Source organism: Puma concolor, chromosome D2, assembly GCF_028749965.1.
Source record: "Puma concolor isolate L17-30 chromosome D2, mPumCon1.1.hap2, whole genome shotgun sequence".
NCBI lineage: Eukaryota > Metazoa > Chordata > Mammalia > Carnivora > Felidae > Puma > Puma concolor.
This window is the reverse complement of record NC_141677.1, coordinates 55,696,183-55,718,001: the sequence shown is the minus strand read 5'-3', so window position 1 is coordinate 55,718,001 and position 21,819 is coordinate 55,696,183. Positions and strand designations below refer to the sequence as shown.

Below are 21,819 nucleotides of genomic sequence, written 5' to 3'. Positions count from 1 at the left end.
TGAGCCACCCAGGCGCCCCTGGAGAGAGGGTTTGAAATTGAGTGCACTCAGCAATGGCCTGTATGATGACATCTGAACAAAGAGAAGGCCATGGATGGCTGGAGAAGAGAATTCTAGACAGAGGCCCTGCTGTGAGGCCCTGAGGCAGGAGCAGGGCCAGTGTGGGGTAGGGGTGGGGGGACAGTAGGAGGATATGAGGTCAGACAGGGAGTTGGGTTATTCTGTGGGTGGCCTGATAAGCGTTTGGACTTCAGCCTTACTTGGAGTGCAGACCCAGCGGACAGCGGGGAACCTGGTCTGGTCTGGCGTGGAGAATGCACTGAAAGGCCAGGGTGGCAGGGAGCCCAGTTACAAGGCAGGTAGCAGGCTGGGAACTCAAGTTTTTGTCCTCAACTTAGGGCTCTCTCCACGCGCTAAGCCCTTGGCCCACCCCGGACTTGACGTCTGAAATGAAGGTCAGAACCTACGGCGAACTCGAACTCTGAACTCCCGTCTGGAGGAAAGGTTTCTAGGAAAGTTGTGAAGTCCAGTCACAACATCGTGCGATGGTCTCATTAGCATTAGGAAAGTTCCAGTGTGAGCTTCTGCAGCACGGGGAGCCCGGGCGGGGTTCCGGTTGCATCACTGACCAGCGGTGTGGCCTCAGGCGAGCCTTCTAACTTCAGGCCGGCTCACTTAGTTCATCTGTAAAATGGGGTTAAACGCCCTGAATGCCCCAGCGCATCCCATGAGATCATTCGAAAGCACCTTTTAAACATCATTAGCATTCACGAGAAGCAAACGTGAAAATGCAGTGGACCTCTGAGGGCTGAGTTAGCACAGCACTTCCAAACTCATTTTCGAAAGCGCCGAGCCCGGCTTTGTCTCCGGCGCGGTGTGTGTGTGTGTCGGAACCTGCTTGGCTCGCACCTAGCACCCCCGGCGGGGCTGGGAGCGGCGGCGGCCTGCGCGGGGGAGAGAGGGGCGGGCGGGAGACTCTGCTGGGGCGGGGCTGCGGAGAACCCGGACCCCCCGACCCGCCTCCGGGCTCCCCGGGCGGGCGCGCTGGGCGGGGAGAGGCCGCGGGCCGGGCGGGGCGGGGCGCCGGGGCGGAGCCGTCCCCGCCCCCGCGCGCCCCCACCCCCGCGCCCTCCCTCCTCACGCCCGCCCCAGGCTCCCGGGGCCCGCGCAGCGCGCTCTTTCTCCGACAGCTGCCAGGAGCCCAGTGCACCGCGTCCTGCACCGTCTGTGCCCTCGGGTCGCCCCGCCATGACCAGCCAGCAGATAGTCCTCCAGGGCCCGGGACCATGGGGCTTCCGCCTCGTGGGGGGCAAGGACTTCGAGCAACCCCTGACCATTTCCCGGGTAAGAGCGCTCGGGACGCTCAGGGAGCGGGGAGCACCGAGCTGGGGAGCGGCGGACCCGGAGGGGATCTGGGGGAGGGGGTCCGGGGTCCCGCGGTCGCGCTGCCTGGAGACCAATGTTAGGGAGCCCGGGCCCGAGCTAGCACGGCGGGTCGCATCCAGGTGCGCCTCGCGCCAAGCGCTCCCCGTGCGCCTGGGGCCTCCGCCCCTTCCCCGCCGCTGCGCTCCCGGGCGAGGCGAACGGGCGGCGGCCGGGCGCGCACTGCCGGTGTCAGCGCGCGCCAGAGAGGGGGCAGTTTTCGTTCTTTCGCCACCGAAGCGCGGCCCGGCGTGTGGGCGCGCCTTGTCCACGCGCGAGGGCGTGAGAGTCCCCGCAGCTACCGCACGCTGGCAGGTATCCCGTCCCAGTTCTTCACAAGTCGCCCGAGTGGCTGAAAGTAGATTGGAAGCAGCTGGAAAGACCTGGAAGTGAGGTGGAGTAGGTGGGAAGTTTACCCGGGGCAGGTGTGATGAATTTCTGAAACAACTAGTTTTCCACTCTTTGGACTTAACTCCGTGGCCAGGTCTCACCTCGTTCCTACCTTTTGGAGAAAGTACCGGATTTTGGAAACAAGCAAGCCCAGATAAACCCTCTTGGACATTCCCCTCCTCCTGCGGGAGATGGCCATGCCTTATTTCTTCCTGCCGTTCCCAGGTTATCAACCGAACAGCCACTTTTGCCCAGGGATACTGGGTGGGGAGGAGTTTTTACTTTGCGTGGAGGGGGAATGCTGCTTGAAAGCTTCTTAGAGGGGCCTTTCTTTGGGAAGGCCCAGGTGTAATGGGAGACCACCAGGCCCATTACCCTGGAATAAAGCAGAAACCCCCGGGAGACTCAGACTCAGGGTTTGGAGGCCCAGGCTTAGGTCTTCTAGTCTGGACTAACTGTAATGTCCCAGTGGGAGTTGCCCTATTCACTGCCTGCATCTAAAAGGCAGCCAATAAATATTTTCCAATAAATGACAAAGGGGAGCAAAAAGCATTCCCTGGTGTTAACACCCTGCCTAGAGGCCTGGTATTCCATTTTGGGGGCCATCTGCTTGCTGAAGCTGACCCTAAATTTGCCTCCCCAGTCATCTGAACATCTCTTTGTTCTTTGTGGGAGGATGGAGAGGGAAGGGAAGATCCCTGTGGGTGTTTTGTTTTTACTTAAATCCCTGCCTCCAGCGGCTGAAGGAATATGGTGGGGGGTGCCGGAGGCAAAGAATTGGGGGGCCTCTTCTTGGATTCTCTGCCAATCACTGTCCCGTCCATATTTCCTTCCAGGTAGGTCTAGCCCAGTGAGGTCTTCTCTGACTATCCCGTCCCCTAAAGGGGCAGGTGACTCAGATCTTAGGCCCTGTTCCCCCTTTGTTCCACCTGCTATCCTGAGGGGACTTCTTTTATTATTCTTACAGGTACATGCTGTCTTCTCAGATACCAGCCAAATTCCTCAAGTGTAGAAACTGTGCCTTCTCCTAATCTAGACCCCTGCCCCCAAGCCTGGCACAGAGCTGAACCTGACTGTACCCAGTGTTTGCAGGCTTATTAATAAATGCTTGTCCTGGGAAGGCACATTTAGACTCGCTTACCTCATAGTCCATTTGTCCTTGCCCTTTGTGTCTATAATTAACCTGTCAGCCCTTTCCACTTCTGAATTTATATATGGCATGAAACCTTTTTTTAAGAAGTGGAGGCTATATTGCCAATCTGTTAAAAGGGCAGTTACTTCCTGTCATTTTAACTGCTTTAAAAAAGTGCAAGTGGCACTGTGCAGGAATGACTATGTGGCATGGAAACCACAACACTAAATTCATGGGTTTGTACCTTCATATATTTATTCATTTGTTTATGAGCTCGTTTATGTTTAACGAGCTTATACTGTGCAAAGCCTTGGGGTCCCAGCTATGAGAGGACACAGCTCCACTTTCAAGGTGTCCGTGGTCTAGTGAGGGAAGCTAATCTTTATAATGCCCTTGGCAGTGGCTTTGACAAGTGACAGTGACGCAGAAGAGGGGACGTTCTCATGCTCTCCGTTATACAGTTGTTTCTTCGTGTCATTATTTCTACGTGGGATAAAAGATGTGTCTCCTCACCTCCTGGGGATGAGAAAGTCGTCCTCAAGGGGCCCTGAGGTGGTCGTCTGAGATCTTATGGTGGTCTGGTTTCTACTTCTTACTTGAGTTGTACCTGGCGGTGAGCCTTCTTACATTTTTGTCTCTGAGATGGGGGTAACCCCAACCGTCGGCTGCCTGTTGAGGAGCGTGAGAGTGCTCAGGGAACAGGAGAGGGGAGGTGTAAGCACTGACAGAGCCACACGCCTTCTGGCTGGCAGGTGCACTACATTTATCATCTGGGGCAGACACACTTTGCTGGTATGGTTTTATACACATAGACTTTGAGTCTCCACGCCAAAGCAAACCATAAAATTAGGCCAGGAGAGGAGCACCTTTCATTTGAATAAATGCGTTTGCTTTCTGTGGCGTGAATTATTCTGGTATTGGCTCCAGTCTTTTGTGAAGCTACTAAAGCTTCCGGATATAACTGTAATCTTGCATGCTTGAAAGGGGTTCTTATTCTTTTTTGTAATTAAAAAAAAGTCATAAAATATAAATGCATTGGAAACAATTATAAAGTAAATACCTGTGTAGTCCCCCACTCAGGACAAGAACTAGAACATTGCCTGCGCTCCAGAAGTGCACCAGACATAATCCTATCTTGACATATGGTAATCACCTCCTTGTTTTTTTCTTTTCTTTTTTTAATTTTTTTTTTCAGCGTTTATTTATTTTTGGGACAGAGAGAGACAAAGCATGAACGGGGGAGGGGCAGAGAGAGAGGGAGACACAGAATCGGAAACAGGCTCCAGGCTCTGAGCCATCAGCCCAGAGCCTGACGCGGGGCTCGAACTCACGGACTGCGAGATCGTGACCTGGCTGAAGTCGGACGCTTAACCGACTGCGCCACCCAGGCGCCCCGTCCTTGTTTTTTTCTTTATAGTTTTACCACCTAAATATGTTTCCTGAACACCATAGCTTAAGTTTACCTGTTTCTGAGTGGAATCATACAGAACACATTGTGTGTGTAGTTCTTTTACTCCTCATTGTTTATTTCTATTATTGTGATAAACTTAAAATTTCAATCCAGGTTTTCAACTTTAAATGGGCATGAACCAACTTGCTTCCTCTTCCCAGTTTCTACCCCAAGGCCCCTACTGTGGACTCCGTGATGATCTAGCCACATATTTGCCTCTGTCCTCTGAGATTTTTTTCTCTGTCACTTCCTGCTCCAAATCTACAGTTGTCTCTCCTTAAGGTTCCCCCCCCCCCCCCCTCCCCGCCCCATATCAATATCTTATTTCCTCTAGTTGCTTTCAAGGGAAGCCTTCAGAGAATCCACACCCAGACCGAAATTGCTGCCCAATTTATGTTGACTGTTTTTCTGTCCCAGCAACTGACAAAAGACAGGAAAGGGTGGGGCCAGAGATAAGGGGGTGCTCTTGGTGGGAGGAGCTGTTATTTGCCTCTTGAGTAAGCCTTTGCTAAGTAAGAGCAGTGTGGTTTTATGGGGAATGCTGTACCCTTTGCTTGGGTGTCCTAAAGGAAGCTCAATGATGGATAACTTGGTAGCCAGAGGGTCTTTTCTGATTTTTAGGAGTGTTCTTTTCAGACTGAAGTAGATTTGCATCATGTCCTAAGGGTCGAAAGAGCAGGGCCTGTCAAATTGTGAAAGGCAAGAAGTGTCCATAAAGGCTTACTATATTTTAATAGCCCTTGCCCCGCACCCCTCCTCACCTGGGAAATATTAGCTGCTCCAGCTGACCATGGTTGATCGAAGGAGAGAGGAGGAAGAGGGTCAAAGGGAAAAGCATTTAAGTGCTTTCAATAATTTTTTTTTTTTTTAAGTAATCTCTACGCCCAGGGTGGGACTCAGATTGACAACCCTGAGGTCAAGAGTCAGTCACATGCTCTGACTGAGCCCGCCAGGTGCCCCTGGAATAGCACTTAAGCGAATGCTTGAGCCTACTGGCAGGAAATTCACCAAGCAGTGTTGGGACCTTCTGATCAAATACTCTGCCCTTGCCCAACCTTCTGCATGCCAGGATTTGTCTTTAAAGAGGAGAGGGGGAGAAGAATGACGTTCAGGTATTGTAGCGCAGCAAAGGACCAAGAGGAGATTATCACCTAACCGCTGAGGTCACACTCTCCTTGGCTCATCAGGACTGGGAAGAGCACCAAGCAGTTGCTTTTGTGCAGAGAGCAGGGACTGGCAGCTCCTTCCCGAGGATGCCACCCCATTGTTCCACAGAGAGCTTTGCTTTAGGTAATTTGTTTGAATTTACACAATTTTACATTGACTGAACTGCTTCCTTGTAAAGAAGAGGGTAGAAATTGGTTAAAAATGAGCAAAGGTGGCTATGTCAGAAAATCAATTTTTAGAGGATGATTTGACTTCCAGTGTGTCTCAGGAAAGCCTGGGGAAAACTGCCAGAACGTCTGTATGGTACCTGGTAACATGTCCAGGGCGGAGACTCAGGCTGAGCTCCTCTCCAGTCCTGAGCACCACACTGGGTGACCCTGGGCACATTGTTCACCTTCTCTGTGGTTCAGTTATCCATAAAGATAAAATAACAAACCAGCAAACCCACTGGTTTTGTACCCTTTGAACACGAGGGCCTACTTCTTCGCTGTTAAGAAATGTTTCAGCTTTAGGCAATATGGTATTGGTTGTACCTTCGACTGTGAGTTGATTAAGAAAATGTATTCTGAATTCAGAAGTGTTTTCAGAGGATTCTGTGTTGTGTTATTCATCCGTCATTATCTGTGTTCAGATGACTGTTGTGTTAATCATGAGATTGGTCTGGCTTCAAAGCCCACACCCTTAGTCTCTATCTCATAATAATCATTTTAACAGCGGCTAACGTTTCTTGAATGCCCACTCTGTGCTAGGTGTGCACTTGCATTATCTTCTGTGTTCCCCACAACCCATGACACAGAGACACAGGACGCTCCGGCAGTAAATTGCAAAGCTGGGATTTGAAACGAGGCAGACTGGCTCCCAGGCTAGCTTTGTGTTCTGCCTCTAGATGATCCCTGTCAATATTTCATTGGTGGGAATCTTGGCACATAACTCAGCTCCAAGAAGTGCTAATGGTGGTACAGGTACAATGTAAGGGGTAGGGAGGACCCTCCTGGGCTCCTCACCCCAGAGCCTATCATACCCGTGAGAGTTGGCTGTGGTGACCTTAGCTGTTTTGTGGCCTTAGCCCAGGTGCTTCTGGAGCTCAGAGCATCCCAGAGACCAGCACTTCCCCTCCCTAATCCCCGGAAAAGCCAGAAGCCATGGCCCCACCTGCGAGAATTGACAGTCCAGCTGTGGGATTCCATGACCACGTGGCCAGTGGAGAACAGAAGCACAGAGGATTTGAAGGATTAGAGAGAAGCCTGCCAGGGTGGGTAGGAGGGGATTTGGGGGAGTTTTTGTGTCAAATGAAGATGACTAGGGATAAACAGATCCACGTTGCTCAGCCACTCATGGGCCTGGAAAGTGGCAGCCAAGCCAAGGCCAAAATGAAACATACCCATGAAAGCCTAAGGGAGAAAAAGGTTATTTCTGTATGGCACTTCGCACCCTGTGTGATTGTCGCTGTCGTTAGCCTCATCGTGGGCGAACTGGAATGCTCCTCCGTAATTGAGGCCTGCGGTGTGCTTTCACGTACGTGGTACACTGCCTTCTGGGCAAATTCCATAAACCTTTGAAATGATTTCCTGAAGAACACTGTGGTCTTGAAGGAGCCCGGGTTCTTGACCAAGGACTGAGAGCCCAGTTTTTATAGATTGGACTACTCATATTACCACGTGAGACCATAAGGACACAGGTATGACCTACAGAAGATAAAGATGTCTGAAATGCACATGGATAGATTAAATTCAGATACGGCCACAACGTTTTACATCCATTTCTTTTTTTTTTTAATTTTTTTAATGTTTTGATTTATTTTTGAGAGACAGAGACAGAGCTTGAGTGGGGGAGGAGCAGAGAGGGAGGGAGACACAGAATCCAAAGCAGGCTCCAGGCCCTGAGCACAGAGCCCGATGCGGGGCTTGGACCCACGAATGCGAGATCATGACCTGAGCCAAAGTCGGTTGCTCAACCGACTGAGCCACCCAGGCGCCCCAACATCCATTTCTTTTTAAAATTTTTTTTTTTTCAACGTTTATTTATTTTTGGGACAGAGAGAGACAGAGCATGAACGGGGGAGGGGCAGAGAGAGAGGGAGACACAGAATCGGAAACAGGCTCCAGGCTCTGAGCCATCAGCCCAGAGCCCGACGCGGGGCTCAAACTCACAGACGGTGAGATCGTGACCTGGCTGAAGTCGGACGCTTAACCGACTGCGCCACCCAGGCGCCCCTCCATTTCTTTTTTAAATGAATTGTAAAAAATACTCATGCTTCTGAAGCTGAACCCATACCCATACCCTATGACCAACAATTCTGATAGTTAAATACTCCATAGAATCGTGTCCATATGGGCAGCAAGACACGTCAAGAGTTTTCAAAGCAGCACTATTCACGGTAGCCCCAAACTTGAATAATTCCAGTGTCTAACAACAATAGGATGGATAAACAACTAGTAGTAGAGTTAGAGGACATTAAACACCACCGGCAGTTGCACGAATTGCAACTCTGCACAATGACATGAAGGAAACATGTAAAAGGGAAAATACTATGTGATTTCAGTTATGTAAAATTAGGCAAAATTAATCCATGGTGTTAGGAGTCAGGGTCAGGTTAGCAATGGGAAGGCGGTAGGAGGGGCCTTCAGAAGTACAGTTCTGTTTCTTTACCTAGTGCTGGTTCGTGGGTGCCCTCTCTGTGAGACTCTATCCAGCTGTGTGTTTATGATTTGTGCACTCTTCTATATGTGCGTTACACTTCAATTAAAAGTTTCTATAAAAACTTTCATGCTTGGGGCATCTGGGTGGCTCAGTTGGTTAAGCGTCTGACTTCAGCTCAGGTCATGATCTCGTGGCTCGTGAGTTCAAGCCCCACATCGGGCTCTGTGCCGACAGCTCTGAGCCTGGATCCTGCTTCGGAGTCTGTGTCTCCCTGTCTCTCAGCCCCTCCCCCACTCACACTCTGTGTCTCTCTCCCTCAAGAATAAATAAACATTAAAAATAAAAAACTTTCATGCTTGTTATAAAAAAAATTAAATAACGTAAAAATGTGGAATGCATAAGGTTAAGACCCCTCCCCACACCCTTCCCCAGTCCTGCTTCCCAGAGGTAAATAAACTCTTGACAGTTTGCTGCAAAACTTTTCAGACTTTTCTCTATTCGTGTAACATTTTTAACATCAATGTGCCATGTCATAGTAATTTACATGTCATGTAGACATCATTGCTTTGTACCTTCTGCCTTATTTTTACTGCATCAAATCAAAAGTTAAAGACATCTTGATGTCATGGTGAAATGTAGTCTCAGAATCAGCCTGCTCTGGGCTCAAACTCTGTCTTGTTCACTTACTAGCTCTGTGTCCTTGGGCAGGGATAGCCCCTGAAACTTCAGTGTCTTCACTTGTAAGGTATGGATGATAGTATTTGTCTTCAAAAGACTGTGGTGGGGATTAAGGTGATGTGTATAGAGAGGCCAGCACCATAGTGAACGCCTAGAAGGCATCAGGACGCAGTGCTGTTACATAAATACCAGGGGTGATCTGTGCATTGAGTGCTTATTATAGGCCAGACATTGTTCTAAACTTTTGACACCCGTAATGTCATTTAATCCTCCCAACAAACTAATGAGGTTGCTGCTATTATAAATTCCATTTGATAAGTAAAGAAGCTGAGCTATAGAGAGCACCTTGCCCAAGGTCATGTGGTTAGTCGATGGTTGGGCTTTGGGTTATGGATGGTAATTATTGGAGCGATTTAGAAAGACATGGGGTTCATAAAGGCTTGTTTGTGAGATTCGGTGATTTCTTGATAAATTAGGGTGTTCTATTTTTTTTTAACTCCTTTTTAATTTTATTCCTACGTAAGAAATAGTGTTTGGTCTTTCAGTCTAGGAGAGCAGTCTCTGAGTTGTCCTTCCTCAGTGTAATAGCTTCCTTCACACTAACCATGAAGTGAAGCTGAATTAAGGCACAACTCATCTACAAGCACCCAAACCCTACTCTGTTGCCTCATTTTGTTGAGAAAATGGTTACAGTGTAACATTTTGAAACTTTCTTGAGGATTTTCAGGGGAACCTGTATAAGCTCATACAGCTTCTGTGACTATAATGTAGCTTCAAAGTGTGGGCCATACCTGGGCCCACAAAGAAATTGAGTTAAAAGTATGACTTGAGAGTTCAAATTCCACATCTAAATGGCATACTGCAGGGAAGCCTGGGTGGTTCAGTCGGTTAAGCATCCAACTTCGACTCAAGTCATGATCTCACGGTTTGTGAGTTCAAATCAGGCTTCTGCTGTCAGCACAGAGCCCACTTCGGATGCTCTGTCCCCCTTTCTCTCTGCCCCTCCCCTGCTCATGCATATTCTCTCTGTCTCTCAAAAACAAACAAACAAACAAATAAATAAATAAATGGCATACTGCAGGTTTGGGTGCTGTTCTGTTGCCCACCTCAGAATCTTTTAAATTTATACCCTACTTTGATACAGCCATTAAATCCGTGGAGGTTGACCCTAACGATACATGGCACTGAGACTGAACTTGAATTCCAAATTTCCTTATTCCAGTCTTCTTTTATATAATGCTGAATTATATCATTTATGCTATCTCACCTACTCATAAGAAGAATTTAAGGTAATTTACAACACACATTTACAATATTTCAACATAACACACATCATACGGTTTAAAATAAAATTGGACCATAGAAGAGGAAAGAGATGTGCCAGACCTTTAAATCAGATGGTTTCTCTAATTGCATATCACACTGTAAGGGTTCTGGCCAAGGCAAAATAGCAACCATGTTGAGTGATTCAGCATCTGGAATGAAATTACTTCTACAAAATGAAGTTTGCATATCACCTTCAAGGGTGTTGACCAGCATGATGGAAGCAATACACACACACACACATGCATATATACACACGTGTGTGTGTGTGTATATAAAGATTTTATCTTCAAAAAAATTTTTTTAACATTCATTTTTGAGAGGCAGAGTGTGAGTGGGGGAGGGGCAGAGAGAGAGGGAGACACAGAATCTGAAGCAGGCTCCAGGGTCTGAGCTGGTCAGCACAGAGCCCGACGTGGGGCCCGAACTCACGGATGGCAAGATCATGTCCTGAGCTGAAGTTGGACACTTAACCGACTGAGCCACCCAGGCACCCCATTTAAAGATTTTATTTCTAAATAATCTCTACACCCAACATGGGGCTCGAACTCAAAACCCCGAGATCAAGAATCACACACTATACTGACTGAGCCAGCCAGGCACCCCTATACGTATGTATGCATGTGGTGCACATATATGTATCGTGTGTGTGTGTGTGTGTGTGTATCACGGTATGTATATATTTATATTTATTCTGTTTCAGTAAGAGATAGAGAAATACTCTTCTCATGGATGTTTCTTTCAAGGGCCTTTTGTGTATCTCAATAGGAGTGTAAGCCCTTGAGGTTGTTTCTGGAGGAAGATTTTAGGGTCTGAGTATTTTTTGCTTACCTTGTAACTTCAGGGAGAGAGCTTTAGGGGAAGGGGTAATTAAACCCATGTTTCCAAACTTGATGAGCATCAACATTTTCTGGGAAGCTTTACAAAATGTATAGATTCCCTAGGGGATCTGATGACTGGCCTGCCTGGGAACAATTGCATCATCCTTGCAAATATCAGAGTTTTCCTGAGTTCTTGGTAACATGGCTCCATTTCTGGCCTGAGGTGTAGATACCAGTTCCAAGGGGCAAGGTTAACCGTGTTCTGTGAACATTCAGGAAATTGCCCTATATTCCTGTCCACAGGTGAAAGAACCTTCTGAATAGAAATAATTTTTTTCCTTAGGGAAAAAAAGCTCTGCATCAGAACTGTTTAAACTATTTAGTGACTATTTAGTTAAAATCACTCTCTCTGTCAAAAGGGTAATAATTCAGTTTGTCATCCAGACTGGAACACTGCTAAAAGTGAAATGGAGTGCTTTTGATAATTAAGCTGGGAAAATAGCTTAGTGTCCTGAGCCAACTAGGGTGTCTCATAATCCTAGCCATAAAGCATTTTACATTTAATTTTGCTTTACGTAACTTTAAAACTAAGCCAGTGATCACACAGACACATTTGCATGAGGGGTCAGGAGGCAACATAAATGAGTTTTGACTTGAGGGTGAGGTAGTAAGAAAACTATTAGGTAGCTGCAAGAGTGGTTGGAGGTTTCTGTCTGTTAGTGCACACTCCATGGAGCTGTGAGTTTTCTGATAAGTGGCAACTGGTACCATGTTTCTGTGTGGGGGGCGATAGAGCATGGCGGGGGGGAGGCTGTGCCGAATGGAGAGCTCGTGCCTGATCTAAGGGGGCAGAGGCTTCTCAGCCAGTGCTGATTGTTCAGGTCCAGAATTGCCAGATTTCTCACAAGGAGCTGAGAATGTAGAGTTTTGTGTGAAATTTACCACTATATAAAAATTGGCAAGTTTTCCATTGTTTGTCAAAGTACAGTCTTTTTAGAAAACAGCAGGGTTCTTACAGCCTGGTCCGTGTTTACGTCTCCAGCATCATCCCCTTTCTCTCCCTTTGCCAGTCCACATGCTGTGCCTGTAACTTGCATGCTCTTTCCTGCCTCCTGTAGTGCCTTTACACAGTTTTAAGCAATACCTCCTCTTGGGAGTCTTCCCCGATTCCATCCACTGGCTGTTGTACGTGCCCGTCTCCCTCAGGAGGTTGTGAACTCCTTGATGGTACGCACCATCTTTTTCACAGCTGCATCCCAGTGCCTTGTGTGGTTCCCAGAATCTGTAAACAGTAACTTGTATTTCTGGAGCTTGACCGTGTGCTCAGCCTGAATGATTTCATGTAATCCTTGTAACAGCCTTCTGGTGTCAGGACTGTTATCACCCATGTCTCCTAGATGAAAAGAGGTGAAATATCCTGCCCAAGGACACTTAGCTTACATGTGACAGAGACAGGACTTGAACCCTGACCGTCTGACTTCAGAAGCCACATCTTTTTTTTTTTTAAGTTTACTTATTTTTGAGAGTGTGTGTGTGTGTGTGTGTGTGTGTGTGCACGTGTTTATGTGCATGCAAGCAGGAAAGGGGCAGAGAGAGAGGGAGACAAAGGATCCGAAGCAGGCTCTGTGCTGACAGCACAGAGCCCGATGCAGGGCTTGAACTCACGAATTATGAGATCATGACCTGAGCTGAAGCTTAACTGACTGAGCCACCCAGGCGCCCCTGGAAGCCACAGCTTAATCAACAAGCTACACTCTCTTTCAGAATGTACTTAAGGAATGGCTGGTGAATGCATGACCGAGAAAGAGAAGACGGGAACAGAGGAGGGATAAAATAGAAACATGCCATTATCACAGAGGAGCAAGGGTATCTTTTCACTTATGGCTAGTGGGTATGCAAAACATTCGGTTCTGTGTAACAGCTGTGTTTAGTTATTTAGATGTAAATTGAAGAAAGTGGGAGAGCTCCATCGCAGTTCTATTCTGCACCATTTAGAAATGAAATTAAACTCCTCAAAAACCTTAAGAGCTCAGGAGTCTGGCAGCAAGGCTTTAAAGATGCATCAGGACCTTGCAGTGTAGGGTGGTTGTATGGCTTGACCTCTGAGCCAAGTGTCTGCCTGGGGGCTGACGGGTGAGACAGACGTTAAGTGAATTCTGCAGAAAATGGCAGGTTGTTCATTAATGGAAATGGTTGTGCCTAAGCCTATTTGTTCTCATGAAGCAAGAGTGGTGTTGTGTGGTCTCTGGGGAAGAAAGCTGATAGAGGGTTTTTGAGGATGTCTCTTGAGCTAATGTGTCTGTTTCTTCGGAGGAGTGTACAGGATTGCTTTGTTAGGCGTTGAAGCTGACTCCACTGTGAGCTGGTTCTAATGGAATTTGATGGTCAGGAGGAAATTAGAATAGACGGTGTGGGATACGGGGTTAAGTGGATAGACTCTGGAGCCCACCAGCTGCGTAGCCTCATGCAAATAGCTTTAACCCCTGTTCTTTCATTTCTTCAACTGTAAGGATGCAGGTAATACCAGTCAGCTACCTGCTAGCATGGCATGAACACTGATAGGTTAACCCTCGCCAGGTACTTAAACTGTGCCTGACACATAAGAAGCATGTATGAACTGTTGGCTGTTACGATTATGATGAACAGTGTCGGGAGGATGGGAGCTCATCATTCAGGATGGAGACCAACCAGGGTTGTAGACACGGGTCTTCTCCCAGTGCCATGTTCTGATTTGGGTATTTTACTAGGGTGGGGTCACCAGGCCCAGCCCAGTACAGAGCAGCAGAGATGCTTGTCCTGGGGCGGAGACTCCCCGGAAGTTTGTGACACCAGTTCCTTGTGCAGGAGGCTAAGGCAGAGGAGTCTTCTTAAATCTGGGTTTCTCTTTGGCTCTGGCAGTTAGGTTGGGCGCATCTCCTGTGGCATCTTGGTAAACAGAAAGGGAATGGAATTTGGAATGAGGGGATGTGCTTTCAAGTTCAGGCTCAAGCCTTTAGCTGTGAGAACTTGAATCATTCATGGCTTCTCTGAATCTCAATTTCCTTATCTGTGAAATTGTCTTTTTTAAATTTTTTTTAGGGTGTATTAATTTTTGAGAGACAGAGACAGAGGGAAAGCAGGGGAGGGGCAGAGAGAGAAAGGGAGACACAGAACCTGAAGCAGGCTCCAGGCTCTGACCTGTCAGCACAGAGCCCGACGTGGGGCTCGAACTCATGTACTGTGAGACCTTGACCTGAGCCAAAGTCAGACGCTTAACAGACTGAGCCACCCAGGTGCCCCTTTGTGAAATTGTCATATGTTGGTGGTGAGGTCATCAAACACTAGATTGAATGTGAAAGGGCTTTGCATTGTTTAAATCCATTTTTTTTTTCAAAAGTAAAAGTGATCTGTTTTCTGTGTGATCTCATCCAAGTCCCAGCTGATGATGTTGTCTTGTAACTTTCTGAGATTTCCCTTAGCTTCCCATCAGTTTGTCTTTAAAAAAAAAAAAAAAAAATCAGACCAGGAAACGGGGTGGTCAGGGCCCAGTTACTCAGGCTTGGGACTCTTAAGACTGGTTCTAGCTTGTCCAGGACCTGTCGGGATGTACTTAACAGAAATGCCTCTCCCACAAGACAGTTTGAACCAATGCTGGAAATTCCAGAGTTCTTAGAAGCTGAGCATTTTAAAGTAAAAAAGAAACTTCTATTTTCATTTTCTCAAGCCTGTCCCTTCCCACCCCACCCCCATCTCATCATTTTAGTTTTGTGGGTAGTTACATTCCAGGATAGCGCTATTGAGGGAAATGATTATTTGATTCCTTTTGAAATAGCCATTTATGAAAGGGTATAATAAAGCAACATGTTATATATTTAACAACACTAGATATTTTAGATTCAGTCATTCATTGGACAAATATTTATTGAGTGACTACGCCAGGCACTGAGGATACCACAGCACAAAAGGCAGACAAAATCCTGCCCTCACACACCTTACTGTTTAGTAGGCCCTCAGGCATTAAGTCAATAAACCCACAAAATAGATTTACAGATCTAATGTGACAAGTGTCATGAGGAAGAAAAACAGTGTGTTAGAAGGAAGGTGGGGATCTACCTTAGATTGGAGGTCAGGGAAGGCCTCTCTGACAGTGGGTCATTTAAGTGTGACCTGAAGGAAGAGACTAAGTTAATCAGGACAGAGGTTACAGGAGATGCTAAGGCCCTGTGGTTGGAGAGAACTAAGGAAGGCCATGTAGCTAGAGCTTAGTTGGGGGGAGTGGTATGATGAAGGTGAGGAAGGAAGTGTGGTCTGCACGGACCTTGTTAGTGATTCTGGATTTTATCCTAAGGGGTCTCTTTAATGCTATTAGATTTCACACTAACAGATTTCACACTATTAGATTTTAAGATAGATGGGTTCCATCAGGCTGCTCTTTCTGGAGATAGAATTTGCCGACAGAATTATTGCCAATCCCAAACAGAGTAATGCCTGGGGCCATTTTTTTTAAAGCAAGCTCTATGGCCAATGTGGGGCTTGAACTCACAACCCTGAGATCAAGAATCGCATGCTACACCAGTTGAGCAAGCTAGGCGCCCAAGGTCTCTTGCTTTTTACAAGACAGATCTCTGGTAAATAGATGATGGGAAAGCCAGAAAGGAAGGTTAGGAGGTCACGATCCCTGCACTGGCTTCCTGCTACATTCCAGAAGAGTTTTGCCTGATAAAGTCATAGCATGTCTGAGCTGGAAGGGACCCCAAGGATCGAGTCATCCACCCCTTATTCCCTGGGGTCAGGGAACTGTTGGGAGGGATGGGCCATGACGACAGCATCGCACCAGCCGTCTCAGAAGGGTCAGTGTTTTCAGATGGGTGAGGGCTGAATAGAAACTGTGGCTACTAGGGCGCCTGGGTGGCTCAGTCGGTGGAGCGTCTGACTTCGGCTCGGGTCATGATCTCGCGGTTCGTGAGTTCAAGCCCCACATCGGGGTCTGTGCTGACAGCTCAGAGCCTGGAGCCTGCTTCAGATTCTGTGTCTCCCTCTCTCTCTTCCCCTCCCCCTTCCCCACTCACACTCTGTCTCTCTGTCTCTCTCAAAAATAAGTGAACATTGAAAAAAAAGAAAAAGAAACCATGGCTGCTGAAAACTGCATCAGCCACAGAGGCCTCCCACACAAACCTTGTGTTCTGGTTTGGTGCCTCGAAGGGCCTCTGACCCATGGTGTGGCTTTGTGGAGACACCCGGGTGTTCACAGGATCTTCCACGGTGGCTCCAAGGGGAGGCAGGATGCCCTGAGCGCTAGGAGTCTGGGTGTGTTGCCACCACTCTGCTCCCGGGGGACTTGGAATCCCATCAAGGAAGGTCTTTTAATATCACAAGTCATAGACCAACCCTGGGATGACAGTATTTTTAGCACACCTTGGTTTAGAAAATACCTAGTAGCAAACAATTACTCTGTGGTTAGTACTGCTTCCGAATGAGTTTGTACTTCATTCATTGCAATGACATCTGTAGTTCACTTGAAAAATAGCTGTACATCTGTCAGTGTGTGAAGCAGGATATTTATTCGGTCCACATGTATTGCTGCTCAGTAGGCAAATGGATTTGACAACCCATTGCAGTAATTGACTGGCTTTCCCCAAGCATGGGTGGCCCATAAATTGGGAACTGCTAGTTCAGAAGCATTGGCCTGGAGCACCCAGCGGGCTCAGTCAGAAGACCGTGTGACTCTTGACCTCAGGATTGTGAGTTTGAGCCCCACGCTGGGTGTAGAGATCACTTAAAAACAAAATCTTGAAGGGTGCCTGAGTGGCTCAGTTGATTAAGTGTCTGATTCTTGATTTCCACTCAGGTCATGATCTCACGGTTCGTGGGATTGAGCCCGCATCGGGCTTTGCGCTGACAGTGTGGAGCCTGCTTAAGATTCTCTATCTCCCTCTCTCTCTGCCCCTCCCCCGCTTGCTCGTGGTTGGTCGGTCTCTCAAAATAAATAAACATTTAAAAAATAAGTAAAATAAAATCTTGGGAAAGAAAAAAAAGAAGCATTGGGCTGCAGAAAACCAGCCACCTATTGGAAATGATCCTAATTGTAATCAACTTCTCAGAGGGAGGAAACAGACCATGTAAGCCTCACCACCATATTTTAAAGTATTCTTTCTTGCTTTTTTTTAATTACGAGAATAATTCAAGATCATTGTAAAAGCCAAAAACATTATACAAATGTATAACTGTGAACAATTTTGTGTGAAGTGTTCCTATTTGTTCTGTGCATAAATAAGATTTTTATAGAAATAAATAGGATGTTGCTATGCATTATGTTCTGTGTGTGTGTGTGTGTTTAAATGTTTGTTTATTTTTGAAGGAGAGAGAGTGCAAGCAGGGGTGGGGCGGAGAGAGAGGAGACAGAGGATCCGAAAGAGGCTCTGCGCTGTCAGCACAGAGCCTGACGTGGGGCTCGAACTCACGAACCGTGAGATCATGACCTGAGCCGAAATCAAAAGTCGGACGCTTAACCAACTGACCCACCCAGGCATCCCTACGTGTGTGCGTGTTTTTAACATACTTGGTAACTTATTTTAAGGAAGTAACAAGATTGAGTGGGAAGAACATTGGGTTTGGGTTCTGGCTCTGTAAATATACTAGTTGGATGATTAGTAATACAGTGATAAACTAGTTGGGTGATCCCAGGTAAATCACAGATCTTTCTAAGCCTCAGTGTCCTGGTCTCTAAAATAGGGACTGACATTTGTCCTCTCTTAGAAGGTTGTCGTAAGGATCCAACGACACGGTATATTGAAAAGGACTCTTTGTAAAGCATGTGTATTGCATGGATATAAAGGATTATTATTTAAAGTTACAATTTCAGTCCTTTTCCCCTTTGAAGTGCTCTGATCAGTGAATACTTACACCAGTGGTCATTTACTCAATGGTTTCCTTGGAGACGAATAGGAACTAACCTGCTCTTCCCTTTTTTCCAGGTCACTCCCGGAAGCAAGGCTGCGATGGCTAACCTGTGCATCGGAGATGTAATCACAGCCATCGATGGGGAAAACACCAGCAGTCTGACACACTTGGAAGCTCAGAACAAAATCAAGGGCTGCGCAGACAACATGACTCTCACGGTCACCAGGTAAGGCGTGGAAATGCTCCTTCTTCGCCTGCAGGCTGCTTGTGGGAAGGTCCACCGCACCTGTCCCAGATCCCCTCCGGCCCAAGCCCTGTGCCCTGCGGCAGGCCAGCAGGTCTGTAGGATTGGGGTTTCCTCAGGTTTTTCTTTCTCCTCTCGCATTTTCCCAGTGTTTCTTATAGTGTGGGCGTCTCTCTCCAGGAGCTCTGCGTTTTCACTTGCTCCAACACAACCAACCAAAACTTTGAGGAAGTCAAATCAGTTAAGCAGTCAGCTACGACGAAATGAAAATTTCTTCTCAGATACCATGGAGAATCTACTTAGGATGCTACGTGCATCACACCAAGTGAAGCCGGGGGTACCACCCCTGGAGGTTACAGTGGCAGAGAAAGATACCAACACGTTAGACAAAGTGCTGCGTGTAAGCTTAAGTGCTATGAGAAAGGATAGTTGAATGTTCTCAACGGGTCTGGTCGCTGCTTGAGGAGAGCACTTGGGCTTGGGAGTGGTCACTGGGGTGGAATTCCCATTCTGTTTCTGATTAGTCTTGGGCAGGGGTGGGGGGGCGGTTCCTGCAAGGGCTGGATGTCAGGAGAGATTTGGTTTAATATTTGCTGGCTCCCTCTTTCCTGTTGGATCAAGTTCACATTCCTCATTCTGATCTTCTGCTTACCTGCTGTTTAATGCAATTAACCTTGGCTTCCACTGCTCTTCATCGTGGGCCCTTTGCTCAGGTTCTTATCTGAAATAGGTTTATCGCTTTTTCTACCTTGTGCTGTAGGACTAGTGGGAGGACCAGGTGTAGGGCAGGAGGTCAGAATATTTCATATATGTTAGAGCCCTGCCCCTATAGGAGGCCCCCAACATGGGGCTTGAACTCAAGAACCTGAGATCGAGAGTCACCCCACACCACTTTTTCTATCCCCTCAAAAGCACGTTTGTCCCTCATTCTCCTCTCCACTTCTACCTCAGTCCAAATCCTTTCCAAGACACTCATTCATTCATTTTTTTTTTTTTTAATTCATCTACCAACAAATTCAACAGGTGTATCTTGTATCTGGCCCTGTGCTTGGCAGTCTAACAATACAGGATACGCATAAATGTTTTATTTCATTCTACACTAATGAAAGCTTAGACTAGACTGAGGTTTATGCTATGTGATCAGTACAAAGAAATCCTTTGCACACTCAAGAAGGGAGGCATCACTTTTATTTGGACCAGCCAGCCTTCACACTTGGTGAGTCAGTTCCCCAGTCTGGCTCAAGAACACTGGGAGGGGTAAAGGAGAAGCTCTTTCTGTCCCGACAGAGGTAGGCCATGTGAGGCTGCTCGGGACTGTAGAGGAGGCTGGTGTGGCTGGGGGTCAGCAACACAGTGCAGTGATGGAGGGTGAGGCTGAAAGAGGTCTGCGCCACATGGGAAGCCATCAGAGGAGACGTGATCAGATGGGTGCTTTGGGAAGATCACACTCGTGGCAAACAGAGGGGAAGGCGAGTGGCAGGCAGAGTGTTCAGAGCGCAGAAGTCAGGCAGCAGTGGGCATTTTCCCGTCCTGTTTTTAGTATATGTGACTTAGCATGAATGAAACAACATTGTCAATGTGTTGCAGATCTGAACAAAAAATCTGGTCTCCCCTGGTGACAGAGGAAGGGAAACGTCATCCGTACAAGATGAATTTAGCCTCTGAACCCCAAGTAAGTACTTGTTCACCGTTGCCACTGCTCCTGTCTTGTCTTCCTTTGACACAACTGTTTGGCCTGCCCTGGGGGCCTGGGCCAAGGTCAGGAGAGCCCTCCACAGACAACCCTGGGACCTGGCTCTTGTTCACTTCTTCCCGTAAGGGAACGCGGGAGGAAAGAGCTGGAAAGCCCCAAGGCAGTGACGCCAGGGCCAGGGCTGGACACAGAGTGTAGGAAGCGATACAGGAAGCGGGTGGAAGCTTTCCTGTGCAGAATAGGGTGGCAGGACTGCATGAAATAAAGGAGCTGGCTCAGCTCACTGTGGATTTCAGATACATGTGAATCATACCAGGCATGAAAATCAGTGTGGGTCCTGAGGTCTAGAACCTGGAGGGGAATCAGAATCGTAACCCTGCCTCTCCTCCCCAGACCCCACTCTCTTGTTTCCATGAGCCTTGCAATGGAAATCTCCATTTTTGTTTCACTGAGACCCTAAAATCGCTAAAATAAAGTGCACTTCAGACTGAAACTGCTAGGCGGTCAGTGCACAATTTGTCAGCCGAATAGAATTTCCGAGGACGGTAAACTGTCTAAAGATCCCATATTTGTAAACAAATCGATTGTAAGTGATTTTCTTTCTTTCTTCCTTAATTGCGTCTTCTAAATTATCTACAGTGAATGGGTATTCTTTTGAAATAAGGGGAGGGGTACCTGGCTGGCTCAGTCGGTTAAGTGTCCAACTGTTGGTTTCACTCAGGTCATGATCATGCAGCTTTGTGAGCTCAAGCCCCTCATCGGGCTCTGTACTGACAGCACAGAGCCTGCGTGGGATCCTCTCTCTCTACCTGTCCCCTACTCATGCTGTCTCTGTCTCTCTCAAAATAAATAACTAAACTTAAAAAAAAAAGTGGAAAAAACTTAAGAATGTTTAGAACATTTTTGTAAAATTCCTTGGGCCTGACCTACTTTTTACAAAGTGTGTATCTTGGATAAATTAATGAATTATTAATAAGTTAATAAATAGGGGCTCCCAGCTGAGTCAGTGGAACATGTGACTCCTGATCTCAGCGTTGTAAATTCAAGCCCCATGTTGGGTGTAGAGATTACTTGATTTAAAATCTTAAAAAATAAATAATAAGTAAATTGAGAATGGCTTTTGAAAACTTCTCTTAGACTGATGTGTGATTGTTATACATTTAACCCCAGCTGAAGATTTGAACTTTAATTTTTTTTCCTAAAATAATTTGGGACACAACTTTTTATGATGAATCAAGATACAATAAAAATAGCACATAACTAGATCTCCTTTATACATGACAGAAGCTTCTATGAAAATGAACTCACAAAGTATGTTGGTGTGAATAAATGAATGGTTGTTTGTAAGTCATGTTTTCTCAAAGGTATCCATTAACATTTCTGAAATGTAGGTATACAGCATTTGTTTCATTAATATAATAAAAATCATACTCAAGAAATCCTAAGAGTTACATCAAGGGCAATTTTGAATCTGGCATTTCAGAACTGGCATGAACATGTTCAGCTCCTATAAGGAAAGCTCATAAAATGGCACTCAGTTGTAAACTGGCAGTTGTAAAAAAGTTAATTTTTTAAAGTTTATTTATTTATTTTTAGCAATCTTTATACTCAACATGGGGTTTGAACTCATGACCCTGAGATCGAGAGTTGCATGTTCTTCCTACCGAGCCAGCCAGACTCCGCGTGCAAACTAATTTTAAATGTGCCACTGTTAATTCCAGTTTCCCAAGGCGTTCTTAGCCACTTCACTGAATTTACTATAAATGTTAAGTTCTAATGTGCTAAGTTGTGACATGTTTTATAATACGTAAGAAATGGTTTTGTTCTGATTTGGTCTACCTAAAATCTTACTTTTCACTTAAATAAGGGAATACTTCATTTCAGTTATACTTTTTATATCTTATGCTTGAATTTTCATCGTTAAGCCTATAGTCCGGTTCCTGTATTAATATTTTGAAGGTAGTTCTCTTCTTCAAAAAA

General features: G+C 46.6%; 1 protein-coding gene across 2 annotated transcripts in view; it reads left to right on the top strand.

Moving 5' to 3' along the window:
* Positions 1-434: 434 nt before the first annotated feature.
* The window catches only part of PDLIM1 (PDZ and LIM domain 1), a 49,989-nt gene continuing 28,604 nt past the window's right edge, over positions 435-21,819 (top strand). Inside the window, exons 1-3 of one of the 2 annotated variants that reach the window (XM_086680429.1) lie at positions 435-455; positions 17,977-18,128; positions 19,734-19,818. In XM_086680429.1, coding sequence (XP_086536555.1) covers positions 450-455; positions 17,977-18,128; positions 19,734-19,818 — 243 coding nt within the window. In that variant the 5' untranslated portion in view covers positions 435-449. Of the gene's footprint in view, positions 456-1,130; positions 1,345-17,976; positions 18,129-19,733; positions 19,819-21,819 lie in introns of those variants that run through there. The other variant, XM_025918432.2, reaches the window with a different exon arrangement.